This window comes from Medicago sativa, chromosome 7 (assembly GCF_051527215.1).
Source record: "Medicago sativa cultivar Bolivia chromosome 7, Bolivia_mono, whole genome shotgun sequence".
In the NCBI taxonomy this organism is placed as follows: domain Eukaryota; kingdom Viridiplantae; phylum Streptophyta; class Magnoliopsida; order Fabales; family Fabaceae; genus Medicago; species Medicago sativa.
The window spans coordinates 81,489,770-81,515,595 of NC_140755.1; the positions used below are offsets into that span (position 1 = coordinate 81,489,770).

Here is a 25,826-nt window from a genome sequence, read left to right on the forward strand (position 1 = left end):
ACCCCAATTCTTTAATTACACACAATTGTATCTCAAAACCCACCACAACTTTTTGTTTTGTTTTTTCACCTTTGTTATTCTTCAAAATTCTTTTCCCCCCTCTTAACAACACTATAGAAACCAACCACAAATGGTTTGTCGAAACAACAATGACTTTTAATGTTTCAAACATCTAAAACAATAAACCCTAGAGTCATTTACTGTAATAGATGCCTTCACGACATTGGAAACCACAAATGCACTTATTACAATAAACAACCGTTAACTTGTTTTAGGCGTTTGAAACACTAAAAGTCCTTGAAATTTCGACCTACGGTTATGGCCATTTGTAGTTGTTTTTCTATAATATAGTTAAGAGAAAGAGAAGAAAAATTTGAAGAATAACAAAGGTAAAATGACAAAGAAAATAAATTATGGTGTGAGTTTTAAAATACACATGTATGTATTTAAGGAATGATGAAGGTAGATGTGATGCTGAACCTTGTTTGGATTTTAAACTTCATTTGGGTATTGATGTTAAAAGACTTTATTTTATTTTTTACAAAAAAAAAATGACGTCAAAGGGAGAAGAAAAAATTAAGAAAATTTGGTCTATTAAAGCGTATACAATATAATGATGATATTTAGTCAACATTTCAACAAGGCATAATATAATTCTTTAAAAAAAAAATGCATAATATAGCGGTAATAAAATAAAATTTTACGTCCCTCAAAAAAAAAAAAATTTACTATAAATTCATAAAAGAAATTTAAAAAACTAAAAGAGAAATAAGCATAACAAAAAGTGAAATCTATTTTTATTTATAAAAAATAAACCTATTTTGTGTTTGTGTATCATGATAAAATTCACTTTTTAAAAAAAAATTTGTTTGGATATACGATATAAAAATGATTTTTTTTTTTTATAAAATAATCTTCACCTTTTGACATTTATTTTCTCTTTGCTAAAAAAATTTATTTTGTGAGAAATTGCTCTTAACAACTTATCATTTAAAGTTGTTTTTTGAATTTTTTTTAAAGTCATAACTAACAAATGCAATATTCTTGAAAGTGATTTTTTTTTCTTAAAAAAGTTATAGCAAATGATCTCTCAGTTAGGCTTGACTCTCTAAATATCCTTTCATGGAAGTCGCGAGTAGTCACGACTTAATATTCGAGGGTTGTTCAATAACAACTAAATCGTCACCATGCCTTCAGGTATCTCTCCTCTATTAAATCTATTTTAAATTGATTTTTTTTTTTGGTGGTGGGGGGGGGGGGGGGGGGGGGGGGGGGGGCAAGGAAAATAACTTGGGTTGATTGAAACTCTGTTTGTTTGAGAAAGGAGGTTGGTGGTTTGGGGGTAAGGAGAATTGGGAAGTTTAGCAATGCTTTATTAGGGAAGTGGTGTTGGTGGATAAGGAGAGTTTATGGTATAGGGTGATGTTGGCGAGGTATGGTGCGGAGGGAGGGCGGTTGTTAGATGGTGGGATGGATGCTTCGGCTTGGTGGCGCGACATCGCTGCCTTGCGTAGGGAGGAGTGGTTTAGTGATCATGTTTGTCGCCTTGTGGGGAACAAGAAACATACCTTTTTTTGATCGGATGTGTGGGTAGGTGGTGTGTCTCTTAAGGAAAAATTCAGTTGATTGTTTGAGTTGCTGGTGTCTAAATGGATGTCGGTGTTTGATACGTATCAGTTGGGGTGGGGGGAGGACGGTGGGGCGTGGAAGTGGAGGCGGATGTTGTTTGCGTGGGAGGAGGAGCAGGTGGGGGAACTTAGGTTATTACTCCAAACTATGACTTTGCAGGTTGACAAGGAGGACACGTGGCTTTGGAATTTGGAAATATCTAATGCCTTTTATGTTTGTAGTGCATATATTTTTCTGACTGTTCAGCCTATTGTTGACACTTTGGTGGATGTGAAGTTGCTTTGGCATAAGGATGTCCCTTTGAAGGTTGTGATTTTTGCTTGGCGGCTGTTTTGTAATAGGTTGCCAACAAAGGATAACCTGAATCAGCGGTGTTATATATGATGATTCTTGTCTGTGTGCTAGTGGGTGTGGCTCTCTGGAGAATGCCGCTCATTTATTTTTACATTGTTGTTTTTTTGGTTCTGTTTGGCACTTTATTCTTTGTTGGGTTGGTATCTCTTCGGTCCTCTCGTATGGTGCAACAGATCATTTCACTCATTTTAGTTTTGGCGGTGGTGGCTCTAAGGTGCGGTAATCTATCTTGCATGTTATTTGGTTTGCTACTATTTGGGAAATATGGAAAGAAATAAATAACAAGACTTTCAACGGTAAAGAATGCTCGATAATGCGATTAGTGGATAAAATTAAGTTACTTTCCTTCTCATGGTTGAAGGCGAAATTTATTCATTTTCCCTTCAATTACCATGGATGGTGGCTTAGTCCACTCGCAGGCTAGTTGTTATTTCTTTGGTTGTTTATTTGTCGTTTTTTTGTCCATTTTCTGTTTTGTAAATATTGTTCAGACTTTTATGTTGTTCCTTGGCATGTCACACCTTGTGTTAGGAAGAACATTTTGATTTGATAATATATTCAATTTTAACATCTTTAGAAAAAACTAAGTCGTCACCAAATTTATTAAAATGAGTTACTTGTGGCTATCCAATAAAATTGTTGATAGAAAAGAAAATTGGTGCAGGGCTCAAATAGATAAATGCAAGACAATAATTTAGTTTGAACCACCTAAAGTTTTGGTCCAAGTTGGACCACTTTTTTTTTACCATTAGATTTGACCATCCACCATATCTTATTATGGTTCACCCACACAAAATACAAGCCATCAACCTATTCTCTCTCATAGTCTCATTGCAAACACTCTTTCTTTCATCTCTTCCTGCTCTCTATGGTGTTCTTCACAACATGTTTTTCTTTCACCAACCATTATAAAATTAAATGTGTAATGGTATAATGTAACACCCCGTTCTCCCAACACACGTAATATTAATTATTATAATCAGAGTAATCACACAACGGAGTGTCACACTACTTTTCAAAAATTCATAAATAGAAAATATCTATTTATTTAAGGCCAACATAAAGAATCTTAATAAACTGCAGCGGAATAATTCTTTAAAATATAATTTCAACCAAAATTCAACATTAATGAAAATCTTGGCACAAAGGCCCCAACATAATTCAACTTTATTTTCAACAACGATAAACTCTAATAGCAAGTCTTTTCCAAAATATGTGATACACAAAAGAATGAGAAGACATTCGCAACGATTTCCCCATCCTAGTATGTATCAGAGCCCTAGACACTTGAGCCGACCAAACCTACAAGTCATCAGTACCTGCACATTACCCACGGTCGAGGCAACATATACGCAGAAGGGGTGAGAAACTTATCCAATAATAATAATATATAATTCATCAAATTAATGAAAACAACAAAGCATATCACAACAGGCATCATTAATAATGTATTTAAATAAACACATAAGCAACGACATAATTATTTTCAGCAACAAGGTACAGCAACAACGACAACAACAACATTATCCACAACGACACCGACAACTCGACAATGCGACAACGACAACAACTCGACAATGCTACAACGACAACACAACCCAACAATGCTACGACAACAACAACTAATGCATCATGCAGGTGGTACCAATCTACGCGCGTTGAATGCTAAGCATTCCAGGGCATAAGCCCCCAACGATTTGGATGGTTAAAGCATCCCAGGGCATAAGCCCCCAACAGGTGAATGATAAACATTCCAGGGCATAAGCCCCCAACGGGTTGAATGATGAACATTCCAGGGCATAAGCCCCCAACAGATGTGAGTATGCAAATGGACTCAACTTGTGTATATCAACATACAACTTCAACAGCGACTACAACAACAACATATGTGCCTAAAACAATTATGACACACTCCCCAACTTTGACATTAGATGATGCAACAACGTCAACAACGGAAATCAACAACATAGCATATATATAAATCAATTACATTCATCTCAAAGTCTAAAACATCCCCCAAAAGCAATTAAGTTTTGATCAATAGAACATAAGTCAAATATCCATAAAACACCTCAACTAAATCCCTAACACTTAAGTTTGAAGTTGGAAAACCAACCATAAGTTTTTTGGACTAACTAGAGATTAGTTATGCTAAGTTTTCTTAAAATTTTCTGAAGACCCACCTGAACTATTTTTATCATAACTCAAAATCTACAAATCTTTTCCACTCCAAACCAAGGCCATTATAAAGCTAACTTAATTATCTACAACTTTCATGTTTACACCGAAAGCTAATTCAACACAGAAACGGGTGAAAATCAGTGAACAATCGAGGAAAAAGTTTGCAGAAAACGTGTCACGATTTTGGAAAACGTGCCACGTTTTTACGACCAGAAAAACCCAACTTTCGACATTTTAAAATCGTGCCACGATGCCCAAAACGTGCCACGTTTTTGACAGTACCAAGTCAAAAAAACAGCTTTTCAAAAGTGCGATTTCAACATAGTTTCACCCAAAAATCCCATCTTTGATCCCTTAATCACCCAAATTGTCTTAGAAACATGTTTACAGGTTTAGTATACAACATAGGGAACAAAACAACATATAATTATGCAATTCAACAACAAGTTTCATCATCTATCATAACTTCTCAAACCCTAGAAACCAAGAACAACAAATTCATCAATTTTCAAATTATATATCACGATTATTGAAAGGAATCCCACCCTTGCCTTAATTCAGCAAAAATGAACGAATAGCTACAACAATCGATTCCTTCCTAGCTCTCTCTTGGTTCTTCTCCTCTTCCTCTCCAAAACCAGTTGTTTCTCAATTGTACGTGAAAATGTTTCTGTTCTCACTTTTCTTTCTTTTACTCTCAAAAATATAACTCTTTCCTTTTCTCACTTAACTCCCCCTAAACTCTCATAATTATTTACTTAATTCTCATTAACTAAAATAAATACTATTTCTACCTATTTCTATTTCTCCTATTATTTCAACAAATAATAAGACAATATTCATTCAAATAAAACACAACTCTATAAATCATATAATAAAATAGCATCACACCATATATCACATAAAATCACCCAAAACACATATTTCACATAAAATCATATATTTAACAAATAATTCATATAAAAATACTCACACATCTACTAAAAATAATTAAATAAAAATGGGGTGTTACAACTCTCCCCAACTTATAGAATTTCGTCCTCGAAATATTACCTCAAGCAAACAACTCAGGATATGACTCCTGCATCTTACTCTCCAACTCCCAAGTAAGACTTTCACCAGTTGCTCCTCCCCAAACAACTCTCACTAGAGGTATATCTTTGCCTCTCAACGTCTTCACCTTGCGATCATCAATCCTCAAAGGTAAAGTCTCCACCGTAAGGTTGTCTCTAACTTGCACATCATCTCTAGGAATAACATGTGAAGGATCCGCTACATACTTCCGAAGTTGCGACACATGAAACACATCATGCAAGTTCGAAAGATGTGGTGGCAACCCGACTCTATAAGCCACCGTGCCAATTCTCTCAGATATTTGATAAGGACCAATAAATTTTGGAGTTAACTTCTTGGACTTCAATGCATGACCCACACCGGTCATAGGAGTGACTCTCAAGAACACATGGTCACCCTCTTGAAACTCAAGGTCTTTCCTACGCTTGTCATGATAACTCTTCTGTCGACTCTGCGACTCTTTCATATGCTCTCTTATCATCTTGACTTTCTCTGTAGTCTGCTGAACTATTTCAGGTCCCAACACAATACTTTCACCCGACTCAAACCAACATAAAGGAGTCCTACACCTTCGACCATATAAAGCTTCGAAAGGTGCCATACCAATACTCGAATGGTAACTATTGTTGTACGTGAACTCTATCAATGGTAGGTGACTGTCCCAAGCTCCACCTTGCTCAAGTACACACACCCTCAACAAGTCTTCTAATGATTGAATCATTCTTTCTGACTGACCATCTGTTTGCGGATGATACGCTGAACTCAACTTCAGCTGAGAGCCCAAAGCTTCTTGCAAGCCCTTCCAAAATCTCGAAGCAAACCTCGGATATCTATCCGACACAATACTCGACGGGACACCATGCAACTTCACAATATTATGAATATAAATCTCCGCCAACTGAGCTACCGAATAAGTGATATTAATTGGAATAAAATGTGCCGACTTCGTCAATCTATCGACAACAACCCAAATGGCATCATGCCCTCTTTGAGTGTTTGGTAAACTAGTCACAAAATCCATGGAGATGCTATCCCATTTCCATTCAGGCACATCTAAAGGCGTCAACAAACCAGCAGGCTTCTGATGTTCAACTTTCGATTTCTGACAAGTCAAACAAGCATATACAAATTGTGCGACATCTCGCTTCAACCCAGACCACCAAAACAGTTTCTTCAAGTCGTGGTACATCTTTGTAGCTCCCGGATGGATACTCAAGTTGCTTCTGTGACTTTCTTCTAAAATCAACTTTTTCAATTCATTATTATCAGGAATACAAATCCTACCTCGGAATCTCAACACTCCTTGATTATCAACCTGAAAATCACCATCTGCATTCTGATTACTAGCACTCATCAAGTCTACAAATTTCACATCAACCTCCTGGGCTTCTTTGATACTCTTCAAGAAATCATTATTAATTTTTAGCATTCCCAACTGCACACTCTGAGGTGCCAATTCACAAACAAGACTTAAGTCTCTAAACTGTTCCAGCAATTCAAATTCTTTCACCATCATAGCCGACATGTGCAACGTCTTCCGACTCAAGGCATCTGCAACCACATTAGCTTTACCCGGATGATAATTCAAACCAAAATCATAATCTTTCAACAACTCTAGCCACCTTCTCTGTCTCATATTCAACTCCTTTTGATCAAATAAATATTTCAAACTTTTATGATCACTAAACACTTCAAATCTGGAACCATATAAATAATGTCTCCAAATTTTCAACACAAAAACCACAGCAGCCAACTCTAAATCATGTGTAGGATAATTCTTCTCATGAATTCTCAACTGTCTAGAAGCATAAGCCACTACCTTACCATATTGCATCAGCACACCACCCAAGCCCAACTTGGACGCATCAAAATAAACAACAAAAGGTTTATCTGGCTCTAGCAAAATCAAAATTGGAGCCGTCGTCAATCTTCGCTTCAACTCATTGAAATTACTCTCACACTGAGCATCCCACACAAAAGCTTTACCTTTACAGGTCAACTGAGTCAATGGAAGTGCCAACCTCGAAAATCCTTCGATAAATCTACGGTAATAACCAGCCAAACCAAGAAAACTTCTAATCTCCGTAACTGACTTAGGAGTCTCCCACTGTGATACCGCTTCAACCTTCGATGGGTCCACTGCAATACCACTACCAGAAATAATATGGCCAAGGAAACTTACTTCACTTAACCAGAACTCGCACTTTGACAATTTTGCATACAACTTCTTTTCTTTCAGCACCTGCAACACAATCTTCAGATGTTCTGCATGCTCTTCTTCAGTCTTAGAATAAATCAAGATATCATCAATAAATACAACAACAAACTTATCCAGAAAAACATGAAAAATTCTGTTCATATACTCCATGAACACACCTGGCGCATTAGTGACACCGAAGGGCATCACTTTATACTCATAATGGCCATACCGTGTCCTAAAGGCCGTCTTCTGCATATCTTCATCCTTCACCTTAATCTGATGGTAACCTGACCTCAAATCAATTTTACTAAACACGCGAGCACCCACTAATTGATCCATCAAGTCGTCAATTCTCGGAAGTGGATACCTGTTCTTTATCGTCACTTTATTAAGCTGACGGTAATCTATGCACAATCTCATGCTACCATCCTTCCTCTTCACCAACAATACCGGCGCTCCCCAAGGTGAGACACTCGGTCTTATAAACTTCTTATCAAGCAATTCTTCCAACTGCTTCTTCAATTCTGCCAACTCGGAGGCTGACATACGGTAAGGAGCCATCGACACAGGCTTCGTACCCGGTACAAGATCAATCGAAAATTCAACCTCCCTCTCTGGTGGCACATCTGGAATCTCATCAGGAAAAACTTCAGGAAATTCATTCACCACGGGCAATCTATCAATTATCGACTGACTCTCTACAGACAAATACGCCATCAAGGAAAACATTAAGTTTCCATCATGCTCTAACCGCTTCAGCTGCTTGGTAGATAAAAATTCTGCTCCACTCTCTTCTTCAGCAGAAGAAAAGTACACCGTCTTTCTAAAACAATTAATATGCACATGGTTGTATTCCAACCAGTTCATACCAAGGATCACATCCATACCCGTCAATGGCAAACATACAAGATCAACTTCAAAATCTCTACCATACATGGATATAGGGCAACTCTGACAAATAAACGATGTGGTTACTGAACCCTTAGCTGGAGTTTCAACAACCATTTCCACAGGCATACTTGACATAACTAAACCCAACTTATTTGCACAATCAACAGCAATGAAACAATGTGTAGCACCAGTATCAATAATAGCAATTAAAGGAGTACCATTAAAGAAACAAGTACCTCTGATAAGTCGATCTTCATTAGCCGTTTGTGTACCGGCCAATGCAAACACCTTCCCACTAGTCTGAGTCTTCTTAGGCTTCTTGCACTGAGAACTAAGATGACCCTCTTCATCACAATTGAAGCAAACCATGTCACCACGCTTGCACTCAGCCATGATATGCCCTTTCTTGCCACAACGATGACACTTCTTCTCATCCCGTTGAGTACATGCATTACTCTTGTGGCCTTTCTCACCACACTTGTAGCAAACTATCTCAGCTTGAACATCTCTTCCCATCCTCTGTTTGCCCTTGTCAGCAGGGGCACTGTAAGGCTTCGGATGACTCTGTTGTCCCTTACCCCTACGGTCACTCATCACCTTGTAGTGAGCTTTGGTATCATCTTCATAGATTCTGCATCTGCTCACCAAAGCAGAAAAGTCACGGATCTGCTGGTAACCAATGGCCCGCTTAATATCAGCACGCAGACCATTCTCAAACTTTATGCACTTGGAAAACTCAGCATTATCTCCAGTATAGTGTGGATATAACTGAGCCAGCTCCACAAACTTGGCTGCATACTCTGTCACCGACATGTTTCCTTGCTTCAACTCAAGGAACTCAATCTCTTTTCTTCCGCGAACATCCTCAGGGAAATATCTGTTTAGGAACTCTCTCCTAAACACAGCCCAAGTCACAACTGCATCACCTTGCTCTAATTCAGGTAAGAGACTCACCCACCAGTCATCAGCTTCCTCAGCTAGCATGTGCGTACCAAAACGCACCTTCTGGTCATCAGTACATTGCATAACCCTGAAAACTCTTTCAACTTCTTTGAGCCATGTCTGTGCTCCATCAGGGTCGTACCTTCCTTTGAAAGTAGGAGGATGATTCCTTAGAAAGGCCTCCAACATTCTTACATCAGCATTAACACCAGCACCAACATTCTGTTGTTGTTCTATAGCTAGGGCTACATCTTCCAACGCAGCAGCCACCGCAGCATCGTTTCTTCCAGCCATTCTATTTCTCTTGTAACAGATAATATTCGCAGCCTCCAGGTCTTTACTCTACATAACAACAAAAATCAGCACAACTAAGACAATATAAATTGTCAAACAACTCTACATGGCTCGACACGACTCTACTAATTGGCCGGACGGACCGACCTGCTCTGATACCAATTGTAACACCCCGTTCTCCCAACACACGTAATATTAATTATTATAATCAGAGTAATCACACAACGGAGTGTCACACTACTTTTCAAAAATTCATAAATAGAAAATATCTATTTATTTAAGGCCAACATAAAGAATCTTAATAAACTGCAGCGGAATAATTCTTTAAAATATAATTTCAACCAAAATTCAACATTCATGAAAATCTTGGCACAAAGGCCCCAACATAATTCAACTTTATTTTCAACAACGATAAACTCTAATAGCAAGTCTTTTCCAAAATATGTGATACACAAAAGAATGAGAAGACATTCGCAACGATTTCCCCATCCTAGTATGTATCAGAGCCCTAGACACTTGAGCCGACCAAACCTACAAGTCATCAGTACCTGCACATACCCACGGTCGAGACAACATATACGCAGAAGGGGTGAGAAACTTATCCAATAATAATAATATATAATTCATCAAATTAATGAAAACAACAAAGCATATCACAACAGGCATCATTAATAATGTATTTAAATAAACACATAAGCAACGACATAATTATTTTCAGCAACAAGGTACAGCAACAACGACAACAACAACATTATCCACAACGACACCGACAACTCGACAATGCGACAACGACAACAACTCGACAATGCTACAACGACAACACAACCCAACAATGCTACGACAACAACAACTAATGCATCATGCAGGTGGTACCAATCTACGCGCGTTGAATGCTAAGCATTCCAGGGCATAAGCCCCCAACGATTTGGATGGTTAAAGCATCCCAGGGCATAAGCCCCCAACAGGTGAATGATAAACATTCCAGGGCATAAGCCCCCAACGGGTTGAATGATGAACATTCCAGGGCATAAGCCCCCAACAAATGTGAGTATGCAAATGGACTCAACTTGTGTATATCAACATACAACTTCAACAGCGACTACAACAACAACATATGTGCCTAAAACAATTATGACACACTCCCCAACTTTGACATTAGATGATGCAACAACGTCAACAACGGAAATCAACAACATAGCATATATATAAATCAATTACATTCATCTCAAAGTCTAAAACATCCCCCAAAAGCAATTAAGTTTTGATCAATAGAACATAAGTCAAATATCCATAAAACACCTCAACTAAATCCCTAACACTTAAGTTTGAAGTTGGAAAACCAACCATAAGTTTTTTGGACTAACTAGAGATTAGTTATGCTAAGTTTTCTTAAAATTTTCTGAAGACCCACCTGAACTATTTTTATCATAACTCAAAATCTACAAATCTTTTCCACTCCAAACCAAGGCCATTATAAAGCTAACTTAATTATCTACAACTTTCATGTTTACACCGAAAGCTAATTCAACACAGAAACGGGTGAAAATCAGTGAACAATCGAGGAAAAAGTTTGCAGAAAACGTGTCACGATTTTGGAAAACGTGCCACGTTTTTACGACCAGAAAAACCCAACTTTCGACATTTTAAAATCGTGCCACGATGCCCAAAACGTGCCACGTTTTTGACAGTACCAAGTCAAAAAAACAGCTTTTCAAAAGTGCGATTTCAACATAGTTTCACCCAAAAATCCCATCTTTGATCCCTTAATCACCCAAATTGTCTTAGAAACATGTTTACAGGTTTAGTATACAACATAGGGAACAAAACAACATATAATTATGCAATTCAACAACAAGTTTCATCATCTATCATAACTTCTCAAACCCTAGAAACCAAGAACAACAAATTCATCAATTTTCAAATTATATATCACGATTATTGAAAGGAATCCCACCCTTACCTTAATTCAACAAAAATGAACGAATAGCTACAACAATCGATTCCTTCCTAGCTCTCTCTTGGTTCTTCTCCTCTTCCTCTCCAAAACCAGTTGTTTCTCGATTGTATGTGAAAATGTTTCTGTTCTCACTTTTCTTTCTTTTACTCTCAAAAATATAACTCTTTCCTTTTCTCACTTAACTCCCCCTAAACTCTCATAATTATTTACTTAATTCTCATTAACTAAAATAAATACTATTTCTACCTATTTCTATTTCTCCTATTATTTCCACAAATAATAAGACAATATTCATTCAAATAAAACACAACTCTATAAATCATATAATAAAATAGCATCACACCATATATCACATAAAATCACCCAAAACACATATTTCACATAAAATCATCTATTTAACAAATAATTCATATAAAAATACTCACACATCTACTAAAAATAATTAAATAAAAATGGGGTGTTACATATAACTTAGAGGTTTTAGCACTCAATTAAAAGTGTAAAATCTAATTGTGAGAGGAAGCACTCAAGTAATCTAATTAGATGTAAAATCTCCTTGATTAATTAATAATTTGTTTCTTTTGGTTCATCAACAACAACAAATTTGTTTTTTTGTTCTTGGTAATGTAGGAAGACATATAATCTTAAAAGAAAAAGAAAATATTGAAGTATAAACATCCATTTTAGACATCCTTGCCATTGTTTGATCACTAGAAACATAAGCTAGTCAATATATTGATTCTCAAGTTAGCAATGAACTGGAAATTTCTGAAATTTAATCCAATATATTGTTGATTCCTTTCTGTCACACCAACAAAGCTAAATAAGAAGAAGGAACAAAAAGAAATCGTTTGCATTTTTTGAACCATTGTTGAGGAAAGAAAAAAAAAACCACCATTGTTGAAGAAGCTCAAAGGAGAGAGAAGAATGGAAAAGTGAGGAGTTCATTTTGGTTCAGGAGAGAGAGTTGCAGTGAGAGAGATGGAGTTAATGAGTTTGATTTGGTGTGGATGGACCATAGCAAGATTTTGTGGTATAATCTAATCTAACCATAAAAAAATATAGTCCAAGTTGAACCCATCTAATTGGTGGTGCAAACTAAATGCACCCAAGGAGTAATAATAATTAGATAATTTGCTCAAAAAAATAATAATTAGATAACGAATTTTTATTCTCCCTAAAAAAAAACTAGGGGAAAAAAAGGGACTCAATAGCCCTTTATCGATTTTATTTTTCTTCAGAAAACACAGGAGAATGGAGGGTGGTGATGATTTTCTTTGTGGGTTGCAGTGATTGAAAATTGAAACAGTATATGTGATAATGGAGTTTCATGGTGGTGGTTTACATATGAGTGAAACTGGAGTGGTGATGTGTGTAGCTAGAGGTCTATGACTTTTCTACATTTACTCCTCTTTTTCTTATCTCTTCCCCTCTAAATTTTTATGGTTCTCTTCTCTTCCCTCTTTTTAGCCTCCTCTCTTTTATGATTTTGCGGTTCATATTTATAATTAAAATCAGTCAAGGTACATTGTAACCAAAGGCTAAACCAATTTAATTGACGATTTTGTTTGTTTGTTGCTTGAAGAGCAGTGAAACATTGAAGAGGAAAGAAACTAATTCAATTCAAGGATGGTGCTAAGTCAAATTATCTAATTTTCTCAAAAAAAATAACTACTTCCCCTTAGAGGAAAGCCTTAACCAAATATAATGAAGGGCCGGATCCCAATAGCAAGTGGGGATTAGTCTTTGATGGTGCTGTCAATGCTTACGGTAAGGGGATTGGAGCCATTATTGTAACTCCGCAGGGGCACCACATTCCCTTCACTGCTCGAATAACTTTTGAATGCACGAACAACATACCTGAATATGAAGCATGCATCTTGGGCATTGAAGAAGCCATTGACCTGAGAATTAAGCACCTTGATGTCTATGGAGATTCAGCGCTTGTTATTAATCAGATAAAAGGTGAATGGGAGACTCATCATGAGAAGCTGATCCCTTACCGTGACTATGCAAGACGTCTGTTGACATATTTCACCAAAGTTGAGCTGCACCATATCCCTCGGGATGAGAATCAGATGGCTGATGCTCTTGCTACCTTGTCTTTCATGTTTCGTGTGAATCACTGGAATGATGTGCCCGTAATCAAGGTGCAGCGTCTCGATAGACCCGCTCATGTTTTACTATTGAAAATATGCCAGATCAGGCTGATGAAAATGTGAATGACAGAAAACCTTGGTATTATAATATCAAACAGTTCTTGCAGAATCATGAATATCCACCTGGTGCTTCCAACAGGGATAAAAAGACCCTGAGAAGATGGGCTAGCAGATTCCTTCTGGACGGAGAAATCCTATACAAGAGGAACTATGCCATGGTCTTGTTGAGATGTGTTGATAAACAAGAAGCTGAGAAATTGATGCATAATGTACATGATGGTACTTTTGGGACCCATGCTACAGGTCACACCATGTCAAGAAAACTGTTAAGAGCTGGCTATTACTGGATAACTATGGAGCGTGACTGCCACAGACATGCCAAGAGATGCCACAAATGTAAAATTTATGCTGACAAGATCCATGTGCCTTCGCATGCCCTCAATGTTATCTCTTCCCCATGGCCTTTCTCCATGTGGGGCATTGACATGATCGGAAGAATTGAGCCAAAAGCTTCTAATGGACATCGTTTCATTCTAGTGGCGATTGACTATTTCACCAAGTGGGTTAAAGCTGCTTCCTATGCAAATGTAACCAAGCAAGTGGTAGTAAAGTTTATCAAGAATAACATCATCTGTCGATATGGTGTTCCCAACAAGATCATCACTGACAATGGTTCCAATCTGAACAATAGCATGATGCAAGCTTTATGTGAAGAATTCAAAATTGAACATCACAACTCTTCTCCTTATAGACCTCAGATGAATGGTGCAGTTGAGGCCGCTAACAAGAATATCAAGAAGATTGTTCAAAAGATGGTCACTACTTACAAAGACTGGCATGAGATGCTACCTTTCGCCTTGCATGGTTACCGTACTATAGTACGCAGTTCAACCGGGGCAACACCTTTTTCTCTGGTATATGGTATGGAAGCAATTCTCCCTCTGGAAGTGGAGATTCCGTCTCTTCCAGTGATCATGGAAGCAAAATTAACTGAGGCTGAATGGTGTCAAAGTCGGTATGATCAGTTGAATTTGATTGAAAAGAAACACATGGATGCCATGGCTCATGGGCAGTTGTATCAAGTACGAATGAAGAATGCTTTTGATAAGAAGGTCCGACCTCGAGAATTCAAGGAAGGCGAACTTGTATTGAAAAGAAGGATAAGTCAGCAACCTGACCCAAGGGGCAAGTGAACACCTAACTATGAAGGTCCTTATGTTGTCAAGAAGGCTTTCTCTGGTGGTGCTCTGATCCTTACACACATGGATGGTGTTGAACTCCCAAATCCTGTTAATGCCGATGTAGTCAAGAAATACTTTGTCTAAAAAGAAAAGAACAGCGTGGTAGGTCGAAAACCCGAAAGGGCGGCCTAGGCAAAAATGCGCTTCCCGGTGGATCGAAAACCCGAAAGGGCGATCCAGGCAAAAGTTAGGGACAAAAAAATGAATATGAAAAAGCTCGCTGAGATTGTGCACAACTCAGGCAAGAATGAGCGTCTCGATGAGCCGAAAACCCGAAAGGGCGGTTCATGCAAAAATGAGATTGATAATAAAAGACAGGTAACTATATCTGGCAAATCACCATCACTCCTTGGGGCATCTGCAACTGTCAATGATCGTCTTCATCAGAAGCTTCTGTACTTGTGAATTCAAAATTTCTATGAAATGTAGCGGTCATCGTGTTCAATGTACCACCAACCAATAAAATTACCATTTTCCAAGCTTTGTAAATCCGTGGAGTTATGCCTTTGGCTGACCCTCACTCTTCTACATCAATTTGAGCCTGTGCTATTGTTTGAAACTCTACTCTCTTTCTACTTTCAATGCTATATACAAAATATTTTCTTTCTATTTGATAATGTCAATGTCTGAAACAAACATTTTTGAAAATTGAAAAATCTTTTTGTCTATTTTGAAAGCAAACCTGAGCAATAGAGTGTATTCCAGCGAAGCATGCATGAATAAACGAGCGTCAATGTTTATTCCAATACGTGTTACAAGCAGGTTGTTCCCCCAGGATGATCTGTGGTCAATGGCAAGAATGAAAAAACAAAATGAAAAAAAATACAAATGAAAAGCTCGCTAAGTTGAAAACCCGAAAGGGCGACTTAGGCAAAAATGAGCACCCCGCTGATTGACAACCTATGAAGGCAATTCAAGCAAAAATGGGGCAGTGAAAAGAATCTATTCCCGGTGAATCGAAAACCCGAAAGGGCGGTTCAGGCAAAAATGGGATTGAAGAATAAAAATGAAAGAACGAAAGAATGAAAAGCATTGACCACAGATGCGAACATCCAATGTTTACCCAGCACTGACACGCCTAACAACAGGCAACTTGTATCCAAGAATCTTCCAAGGGTCCCTCCTCTACAAGTTTTTATTGCCCTCAGCCATGGGTTTGATACGTCTTTCAACGCTGGTCTCTCCAAAGAGGATTTCTATATGTATATATTACAGCACGAGCCACTACGTGCCCAATCTTCCAATGTTTCGACTGTCTCTGTGAAACTTCCCTGTCAAACTACAGACCAATCATGCATTTCAGGCATTCATACATGCATAATCATGCATTTTATGTGCTCATACATTTAATAATCTTGTTATACCATACATACATGTCGCATTCCCAATCTCAACTTTCAATTTAACTCAATCTTCACTTTCAATCCAGTTTAATCTCAGCTTTCAACTCAATTCAATTTCAATTTTCAATTCAACTCAATTACAATCTCCAATTCAACTCAATTTCAACTCTCCAATTCGATGTCTATATCTCTGATTATTTTCAACTTTCAATGTCTCCCTCAATATCAACTTTCAATGCAATTCAATGTCTGAATCAATGCTAATTCACTCTCAATTTGCTTTTGGGCCAACAATAATGGTCATGTCTATCTTCAAATCAAATCAATCTCAGTCTACCCTCAATTTGTATCTTGTTAAATCAAACTTTCAATGTATCTTGCAATATGTCTTGTTATGGATCATTTTACTGACTTTAACTTATTCCCCTCCTCTTAAATAGAGTGTCTAAAATCAAATATTTTATACAATACAAGAATAAAAAAAAATAATGTATTTGCGTAGGACTAAAGAAATACAAAAATTTACAACAATAAAAGCAAAAAAGAGTATATTTGCAGATATAAGAAACTAATTAAGAAATTTATCATTTATTGAAAGAATTTTTGTATATAAGAATTTAACTCTTATGAAAAATCACAGATATAAGAAACTAATATGTATATTTCTTGACAGTCTTTAATAGTTTAACCCTTTCATTTATAAATTTTCTAAAAAAAACCTTTTCATTTATGAATTTAACATTCAAATTAATTGAATTTTGACTAAAAAAATCAATTTGATTGCTATTTACATATAAGGGTATTTATGTTTTTTGCTAGAAAAATTAATGTAATTAGAATCTGTCACCCAATTGGCTCTAAAATGTATCTCGAAAAATTTATATCCTTTAAATTGTTTTTTATACTAATACATGCTCAATTGTTTTCTTTGGGTCTTAACCCTTCGGGGGATGATATTTTAGTGATTAAGAGTTGGACCGTGAGTTAAGTAAAATCTAACCGATGACTATTTCAATCAAGATTCGAAATTTTAGTTTTCTCAATGATTTGTTCTTGACTAAAGTTGACAAATATCACATCACATTTGTAAAAAACAAAATTTTCCAGAGTTAATGTTATTTTTTAGTTTTTATGGAATATTATTACTCTTTGAATTGCACCATTGATACGTATGTAAAAAATTTGTCCATAGTGAATGCCACATTTCTTCTTCTTCTCTGAATTGTATCATTTAATCAATATCATGTGCATCACTCCCTTTGTAAAAAATTGTTAATCACTCTCAAACTATTAATCACTTACATTTATATTTTGACCAAATATTTCATTTTATATTTATGATAATAATTGTTACTTTTTTTTCTTTCACAATTGCATCGAGCATACGGTAGAAATATTCGTTTGCACTCAAATCACTTGGATGAGAATTAAGTAACTGAACTCAAATGATTAATACAAATCGTTCAAGAGAATCCCAGTATAATTCTTATTGAGAATAATTCTTAAATATATTTTAGTTACTTTTTAATCGAACTTCCAATTGCTAGAGATTTTTCCTTAGAAATCAGATGGTTAACACAAAAAAGAAAAACCCCGAATGAGATGATAATATGGTAAACATGTCTATACAGTTGCGCGCGGAGTACACTTAATTACATGCTTAGTTGTTTGCACCTATAATACGAACCCTAGTGGTGGAAGTATTTGTCTTAGGATCACAACTTTATAATACACCACACATCAAAATAACACTCCCACGAGATCTCCTCTCTCTCTTTCTCCCTCATTGACTCTTCATCTCTCTCTCTCTCTCTCTCTCTCTCTCTCTCTCTCTCTCTGCGAGTATCAATGGCGGATCCAATCTCCAAACCTCTGATCGCATTTCTCCTCATAGCTTCCTTCTTGCTATGCTCGCAAGCTTCTTCCGATGTCCCCTTCATCGTCGCTCACAAGAAAGCCTCTCTCAACAGGCTCAAGACTGGCGCTGAAAGAGTCTCTGTCACCATCGATATCTACAACCAAGGAACCTCGTATGCTCCGATCTATAACCCTTTATCGTTTTTTCTTTTCAATTTTTCGATTTCAGATCCCAATTTTCTCATCTGCATGCATGTCTTGATTATTCATTTCTGTATCTGATTTTGCTTGAATTAGGTTTTTGAGGATTTTACTCAATTTCGTATATGTTTCTATGGTTGCTGTGTTTATGCTGTTTGGATGCTGATTAGATGTTGGTATAGATGAGAAATCTTTGCTGGATCTTAATTTTTTGATTTAGATTTACTAGTGACATTGAAAATTAGGTAAAATGGTTATCTTTGATCATGTGGGTATGAGATGAATTGATAAAAATGTTCAATTTTGACTACTGATTTTTCTTGCTTGCATGCATTAGTAATTGGAAGGAAATGAGTTTGATGCTAGAGTTCTTGCTTGTTTGAATTTGATCTTGTTGAGAAGAGATGTGGATTTAAAAGTTTCTGTGTGATTTGGTGATACATGAACTTGATGTGGAGAATTGAACATTTCAAAGTTAATGCTACCTCTGATTTCACACGCAGGTGATTCGATTTGTGAATTGCATTTGCATTGCTTGTTTTACTTGTTATAAGAAATGGTTTGAGGGTAGTTCCAAAATGTAAAATTGAGTTTAGTTATTGACATTGATTATGGTAGGCTAGTAGTTGAGGGTGTAAATCGTTAACATACGACTTTGTGTGCTGTTCTTGTGTTGAATTGAATAATGATTTTGTTTCCCAATTGTCTCAGAACATGAGAGGTTAACAAGCCTTATAATTTATTGTCTTACTTGTTAAGTTTTTGCATTTAGTATTGTATGTTATTCAAAAACAACTTAAATTTTTGTGGTGTATTTTCATTTGGTAACCTTCTATGTTTTGCAATTGATATTCACTTATCATTTTTCTTACTCTTTTTTAAAGGACGGCATATGACGTGAGTCTGTCAGATGATAGTTGGACAAGTGACCTTTTCAGTATTATCAGTGGTACCACTTCAAAGACATGGGAAAAGCTTGACGCGTGAGTTTCCTATTATTCGCTTTAACAATTTTTTGCCACTCTTCAATTACCACTCTGCTGCATTTTTGTTTATTTATTTTTACTAACAAATCATATTGTTTGCAGTGGCGGCGTCCTCTCCCACACATTTGAGCTCGAGGCAAAATCAAAGGGAGTATTTGCCGGTGAACCAGCTATCATCAAGTTCCGTGTCCCCACAAGCGCTGCTTTACAGGTTTAATTTGTTGGCATTGTTGTATATTGTCCGTTTTCTTTCTAGTGAGTGAACTTTTTCCCCTCATAATTGTTTGTTGCTTTTAGGAGGCATACTCAACTCCCATATTGCCTTTAGATGTTCTTGCTGATAGGGCTCCTGAGAAGAAGTTTGAATGGGTATGTTTCTTGTTTACTTGACATTTACATGGATCAATCTAAATTGCCTGCATTGACTGACATATTACTTTTTTGTTTTCATGTATATTAATATTTGGTTGGATTGGCTTTCGCAGGCTAAGGTATGGACAATTATTATATACTCTGTAATTTCAAATTTTGAATTTTTTTGTTGATTATATAAAATTGAGTTTAGCATGAGGGCTGCCTATTTCGGCAGTTGATTTTGTAAGTTACCGGTCAAGCATGATGACTAGGACAAAGTGGGTCTCATGCACATTGCTGTTGCAAGTTTTTATATTCATGAGAAACGGAGTACTGATGCGAAAAATAAGGGTCTGTTTGGTTTCAGGAAACATATATTGTTTTCACTTTTAAAGCGAGAATTGGAATTAGAAAACCTTTTTTTCTTTGCAAACACCCTAAACTTCATCTTTATTTTTACAACTGTACCATATATGATTTGAACACCACAAATGATCACCCTAAACTTCATCTGTGTTTTGCTTACCAACCTTTCTCTCCTAATGGGTTTCACAAGGAAATAACGCCACAGCTTAAGATCTTCTCCATGATGCGTTTTTTTAACTGCTTTCTGGATGTATCATCCATCATAGTATAATTTCTTTCCCTTAATGTCAAAATGTTATTGTCTACAGAGGTTGCTGGCTAAATATGGATCTCTAATCTCGGTGATCAGCATTATCGTCATGTTTGTGTACCTGGTAGCTACACCATCAAAATCAGGTGCAAAAGGAAGCAAGAAGAAGCGTTAATCTTTGACAAATCAGTACCTTTACAATCAAACATCAGAGACTAGAGTGTGATATTCTGCCAGCGGTCAGTTTTCACCTAGATAGAACACATGTTATTGAACTTTTTGAATGAATGGTTAAATGAGTTAGTGAGAGAACAATTTTAATTTCTTGACGGCATAGCCTGAACAGTTGTTTTCAGTTTTTTACATGAATGGTATGGATCTTAGTTAGCAAAAGTATATCAATTGATCATGTGATCTCATAGCTATTTTGTACTGATTTCCATTTATTATTATGTTCTAATGATCCTCCAATCCATGGGTGAAAAATTAGCCACTTTACCAAGTCAATTATCTACAAGTTAGTACTCTGAAGTTTATCATGTCAATTAAAAGCTTGTAGATAGAGGAGACAGACTCTGGAGTTTGTCTTCATCGCGTATCTCCGTTTGCTTCTTGCTCCCACCTTAGATATGAACATCATTCTTGTTCACATTTTGACTAGTAGTTAAAACTTAAAAATATCTCCTTCGCTTTTCCATTCCATAACTTGCTGTCCAAAAAAGTTGTGTTGTTTTTGTTGGCTGTCCAAAGAAAAATCACAAAATCTTGATTTAAGAAAAACTAACAACCTGCGTTTGCGAGTATCCTTTTGTTCTGGGATTATTTGATTATTTGCTTATAGAACTGATCTTTGGTCCAATCAGTTTTATCTTAAATTTGTTTCCCATTGTGTATGTGTATGCACAGAAAACCTGATATGAATGTAACCAAAAAAAGAAAACCTGATATGAAAATCTTACATGTGAGTCCAGCTTACTTGGTTGAAAATCAACATTTTGAATAACTTTAAATAAATAAAATCTACTGTTATAAATTATTTTCGATTGTTCATTTGTGCCTTTTATTGTGAAATTGGTTTGGTCGAAAAATTTAGTGGTTTTTAGTAACAGTTTACGAATTTGCTTACAATATTTTTAGGATGCTATTTTCAACATCTGAATTCTAAATAGATCAAAGAACGCTTGATTGCAATTGCACCAAGTCCCTTGATTAATATCACATCTTTAGTTATCTATTACTAACACTTGTAAAAATCGATGTTTTAAAAACATTCATTGAGACATATTAAACATCTTATATACCAACGTTTGTCTTCATACATTAGTAAAAAAAGTAGATTATGTGAATAGTGAACATGATCAAACTATCTCAATTAATATGAGACGAGGGTATTATTAGAAAGCTATACTACTAATCAAGGGATGTTCATGCGATTTTCTCCATCATGCTCGAAGTTTTTTTTCTTCTTACATTGGGTTGGTGACACTGGTGACATTGACCAACCACAATGTCACAAGTGGTTTTCTTCTTTCTCTTTCACAAGGTTATTTTGTTCTTTTGTACACTTGTGACATTGTGGTTGGTCAATGTTACCAATGTTACCCACCACAATGTCACCCAAGTATTATCCGTAATGTAACCTGCCAAATTTTTGAACATGAAATATGGGTTGGCAAATTTGTTAGTTTTATCCATTGTTTCTAATCTTGCAAATTTTTCTTCTGTTTTTTCGGTGCCATGATGGTAAAATGATTGATACAAACTGGTTCCAACTTCAACAACTTAATAAAACACTAATGAAAACTAAAAAAAAAAAAACTATAATTGTTATAAATATTAATAGTGGATGTCCAAATAGCAAATTGGTTAATGGGCCATACCACTAGGTTATTGGGCTTAGTTCTTATGCTACTCTATTTCCCTATAAATAGAGTTCATTGTAACATTCATAAAGACATGAGTGAATAAGAATACTACTCCTTATTCTCTCTTCTTCTCCTTCTCTATATTTCTGTCTCTATTTACTTATATTCATAACACGTTTTTTTTTTGGATATCATGTAGTTGTGTATATACGTGAATAGGATCATTAGAATTTGATTTTTTTTTCTTTTGGTTGTCGACAAGTGTATAACCATGATATCTATGTGCTTATTTAATTGTTGTGATAATTATACTCTTGTATCGATGATTATAGGTGACTATTATAATTCCATCAAATGGAATCAGTACCTTATAGATACACACAATTTTTGTTATGCAAATTATAGTGTTTATTTATTTTAATTCAAAATTCATGCATCTTTGAAGGATCGCTTAAAAATAAATAAAGAAACTCTAATGAATTCTTGAAGAATTCAATACTAATGCATCCCGGAAGGATTGCACATGCATAATTTTCTTAATGAATTCCTGAAGAATTCAACAGTAGTACTAATGCAAAATTTTCTTAATGAATTCCTGAAGAATTCAACAGTATATTAATGCATCCCTGAAGGATTGCACATACAAAATTTTCTTAATGAATTCCTGAAGAATTCAACACTATACTAATGCATCCCTGAAGGATTGCACATACAATTTTTTTTAATAAATGCCTGGAGAATTCAACACTATACTAATGCATCCTTGAAGGATTGCACATATAAATTTATTTTTAATGAATTCATGAAGAATTCAATACTAGTGCATCCTTGAAGGATCACTTAAAAATCATTTTTTTATTAATGAATTCAACGTTGATCAATCCCTGAAGGATTGGGCAAATGATTTATCAAACTTAGTAGGGTTAAATATGTTTTTAGTCCCTACATTTTGCGCTCCTTTGAAAAATAGTCCCTACATTTCATTAAATGTTTTTAAAATCCTCACATTTTACTCCGTTAGTGACATTTGGTCCCTGCCGTCTAATTTTGCTGATTTGGCAAACGGAGGATGCCATGTAGACGCCACATCAGACGCCATGTGACCTCATTAATGACGTGGCATGCCACATATTAAAAAGATTCAAATTAAAATTTTAAATTTTATTTTATTTATTTTGTTTTGAGGAAAAAAATTATTTTATTTTATTTTATTTATTTTTTTTGCAATATACTACTTCATCTAACATTTGCCAAAGGTTAGTTGATCAAATCAGTGAACTTCCTTCTAGGAATATAACAACAATTGAAGAACTCAAACTATAAAATCAAAGCTTCCATTCTTTTATCATAAAAAAAAATATAAATAAAAAGGAAAATATCTAGACAGCCTACCCCAAAACACTCAATTCAAGGTTACAACATTATACCATCTCATTTTTGCCTCTTCTATCCTCATACTACGAAGGAGAAAATGAAAATTACTCCACCATTGCATCAGTTGAAATTTCTGCGGCAGGAACATCAGATTCTTTTGTTCTTCCCTTTGCCCTTGAGCTGTTTATGTTTGAAGCCCTTTTTTTCAAGTGAAATTTAGCTGAAGATGCAGCACTCTTATCTTTGGTTTCCGCTTCTGCAACAGCCATTTGAACATCTTCCATGCTAACCAAGCCACTCTCTACAACATCTTTTTGTTCACGAAGCCATTGTTTGAAGAGCTTGCGCTTGCGTTTGCCGGATAGATTAACGGGCTGCTTCCTAATCTTAAGCTTGCCGCTGGTAGCGAAGAAAAAGAAATTGGATAAGCTTAGATTTGGGTTGGAGAGATAGCAAATGGAGGAAGAGGAAGATATGACGTGAATTTAGGGATTGGAATCCAAATTGAAATGGGTTGGATCCATGTGGGACGGGTTATTTTACCCATTTTGTTTGACCCAATCCGTTTAAAAGGACAAAAAAAAATTAAAAAATGCCACATCAGCATTCCGTTTGGTGACTGGATGGAAATTGACGGCAGGGACTAATTATGGTAACGGAGAAAAAATGTGAGGATTTTAAAAACATTTAATGAAATGTAAGGACTATTCTTCAAAGCCACGTAAAATGTAGGGACTAAAAACATATTTAACCTATAGTTCTTAGAGCATCCACAATGGTAGATTCATAACAAGGACTCCTTAAATGGACCCCACGTGACACATCATTTATTTATAATTTTTTAATAAAAGTACCTATTAAGGACTCAATGACTCCAATGACAATACACTAATAAGGACTCCAATGAAAAGTACTTAAATATGTCCCACAATCTTTACATATTAAACAAAAATAATTTATCTATTACTCATTTTTACAAGTGGGACCAAGTAGTACACATTTTATTACTCCCTCCGTCTCTAAATAATAGTCGTTTAAGGTTTATGCACGATTATTAAGGAAATGATTAATTGTGTTGATTTTGATGGTAAAAGTAGTGTCATTTACTAAAACACCCTTATTAATTGTAGTTAGTGGAGTAATTAAGTTGGATGAAATTCAATAAATAAGGGTATAATAATGGAAAATAATAATAAATGCTGCATTGGTATTCTAAAGTGACAATTATTTTGAGAAAAAGAAAAATTGGTAAAGAGACAATTATTGTGAGACGGAGGGAGTATTTCTTTATGCAAGTGGGACCAAGTAGTACACATTTTATTACTTCTTTATGCAAGTGGGACCAAGTAGTACACATTTTATTACTTTTTTAAACGTGGGACCCGTTAGTTACCCAGGAGAGAGAGGATCCTTATATAGTTGCCCGTTCCTTAACGGGGACTCAATTTTTCTTTCTCCAATGGAGGGTCCTTAACGGGGAGTGGTCCTTATTAAGTAAGGACCCCCCATTGGAGATGCTCTTAGAGCATCCACAATGGTAGTTCCCTAACAAGGACTCTTTAAATGGATCCCACGTGACACATCACTTATTTATAATCTTTTAATAAAGGTACCTATTAAGGACTCAATGACTCCAATGACAATACACTAATAAGGACTCCAATGAAAAGTACTTAAATATGTCCCACTATCTTTACATATTAAACAAAAATAATTTATCTATTACTCATTTTTACAAGTGGGACCAAGTAGTACACATTTTATTACTTCTTTATGCAAGTGGGACCAAGTAGTACACATTTTATTACTTCTTTATGCAAGTGGGACCAAGTAGTACACATTTTATTACTTTTTTAAACGTGGGACCCGTTAGTTACCCAGGAGAGAGAGGGTCCTTATATAGTTGCCCGTTCCTTAACGGGGACCCAATTTTTCTTCCTCCAATAGAGGGTCCTTAACGGGGAGTGGTCCTTGTTAAGCAAGGACCCCCATTGGAGATGCTCTTATAGAACTCAAATATTTAATAAATATACATCCGTGAAGGATTGCAAAAGTACTACCATTTTCATTATTATTATCATCGTACAATTGTCCTTGATATTATATTTGATCATTTATTTTGTGATGAATTTTGAATATGCATAGATAACTGCCATTGTAAAATCTAATGGTTATTATACTATGCCGGTTGCATGAGTAATTGAATTCTCGTATGATAATATGAGTAACAGATTGAAATTTTTCTTTGATAAGCATGAGACAATAAAGTTAACGCGTGTATCATTTTCTCAACTAATTATGAGAATTA

General features: G+C 35.8%; 2 protein-coding genes and 1 long non-coding RNA gene across 3 annotated transcripts; 1 reads left to right on the forward strand and 2 right to left on the reverse strand.

Moving 5' to 3' along the window:
* Window positions 1-3,061: 3,061 nt before the first annotated feature.
* Window positions 3,062-5,649, reverse strand: LOC146909155 (uncharacterized). The gene is made up of 2 exons (XR_015020310.1): window positions 5,218-5,649; window positions 3,062-3,302 (listed from the first exon to the last, which is right to left on the reverse strand). It is a non-coding gene; the product is annotated as an uncharacterized LOC146909155 (long non-coding RNA).
* A 1,709-nt stretch (window positions 5,650-7,358) lies between these two features.
* On the reverse strand, window positions 7,359-9,565 carry LOC146909156 (uncharacterized). The gene is made up of 4 exons (XM_085729330.1): window positions 9,459-9,565; window positions 8,566-8,966; window positions 8,345-8,466; window positions 7,359-7,388 (listed from the first exon to the last, which is right to left on the reverse strand). The coding sequence occupies exons 1-4, from the start codon at window positions 9,563-9,565 to the stop codon at window positions 7,359-7,361; spliced, it is 660 nt and encodes a 219-aa protein (XP_085585456.1).
* Window positions 9,566-17,976: 8,411 nt separating this feature from the next.
* Window positions 17,977-20,750, forward strand: LOC146909157 (translocon-associated protein beta (TRAPB) family protein). The gene is made up of 6 exons (XM_085723464.1): window positions 17,977-18,295; window positions 19,208-19,306; window positions 19,412-19,520; window positions 19,607-19,678; window positions 19,795-19,800; window positions 20,338-20,750. Exons 1-6 carry the CDS (start codon window positions 18,114-18,116, stop codon window positions 20,452-20,454), a joined length of 585 nt encoding a protein of 194 aa, XP_085579590.1. The 5' UTR covers window positions 17,977-18,113; the 3' UTR covers window positions 20,455-20,750.
* The last annotated feature ends 5,076 nt before the right edge of the window (window positions 20,751-25,826 follow it).

Excerpts from the sequence above, each read along its gene's own strand:
- LOC146909157 (XM_085723464.1), top strand. The coding sequence starts at position 18,114 with ATGGCGGATCCAATCTCCAAACCTCTGATCGCATTTCTCCTCATAGCT. Across the intron at positions 18,296-19,207 it reads ATCTACAACCAAGGAACCTC|GACGGCATATGACGTGAGTC; the intron begins GTATGCTCCGAT and ends TCTTTTTTAAAG. Across the intron at positions 19,307-19,411 it reads ACATGGGAAAAGCTTGACGC|TGGCGGCGTCCTCTCCCACA; the intron begins GTGAGTTTCCTA and ends TATTGTTTGCAG.
- LOC146909156 (XM_085729330.1), bottom strand. The coding sequence starts at position 9,565 with ATGGCTGGAAGAAACGATGCTGCGGTGGCTGCTGCGTTGGAAGATGTA. Across the intron at positions 8,967-9,458 it reads GTTAATGCTGATGTAAGAAT|ATGCAGAATCTATGAAGATG; the intron begins GTTGGAGGCCTT and ends TTTGGTGAGCAG. Across the intron at positions 7,389-8,344 it reads GAGATTTTGAAGTTGATCTT|TGGTATTGCAGTGGACCCAT; the intron begins GTATGTTTGCCA and ends TATTTCTGGTAG.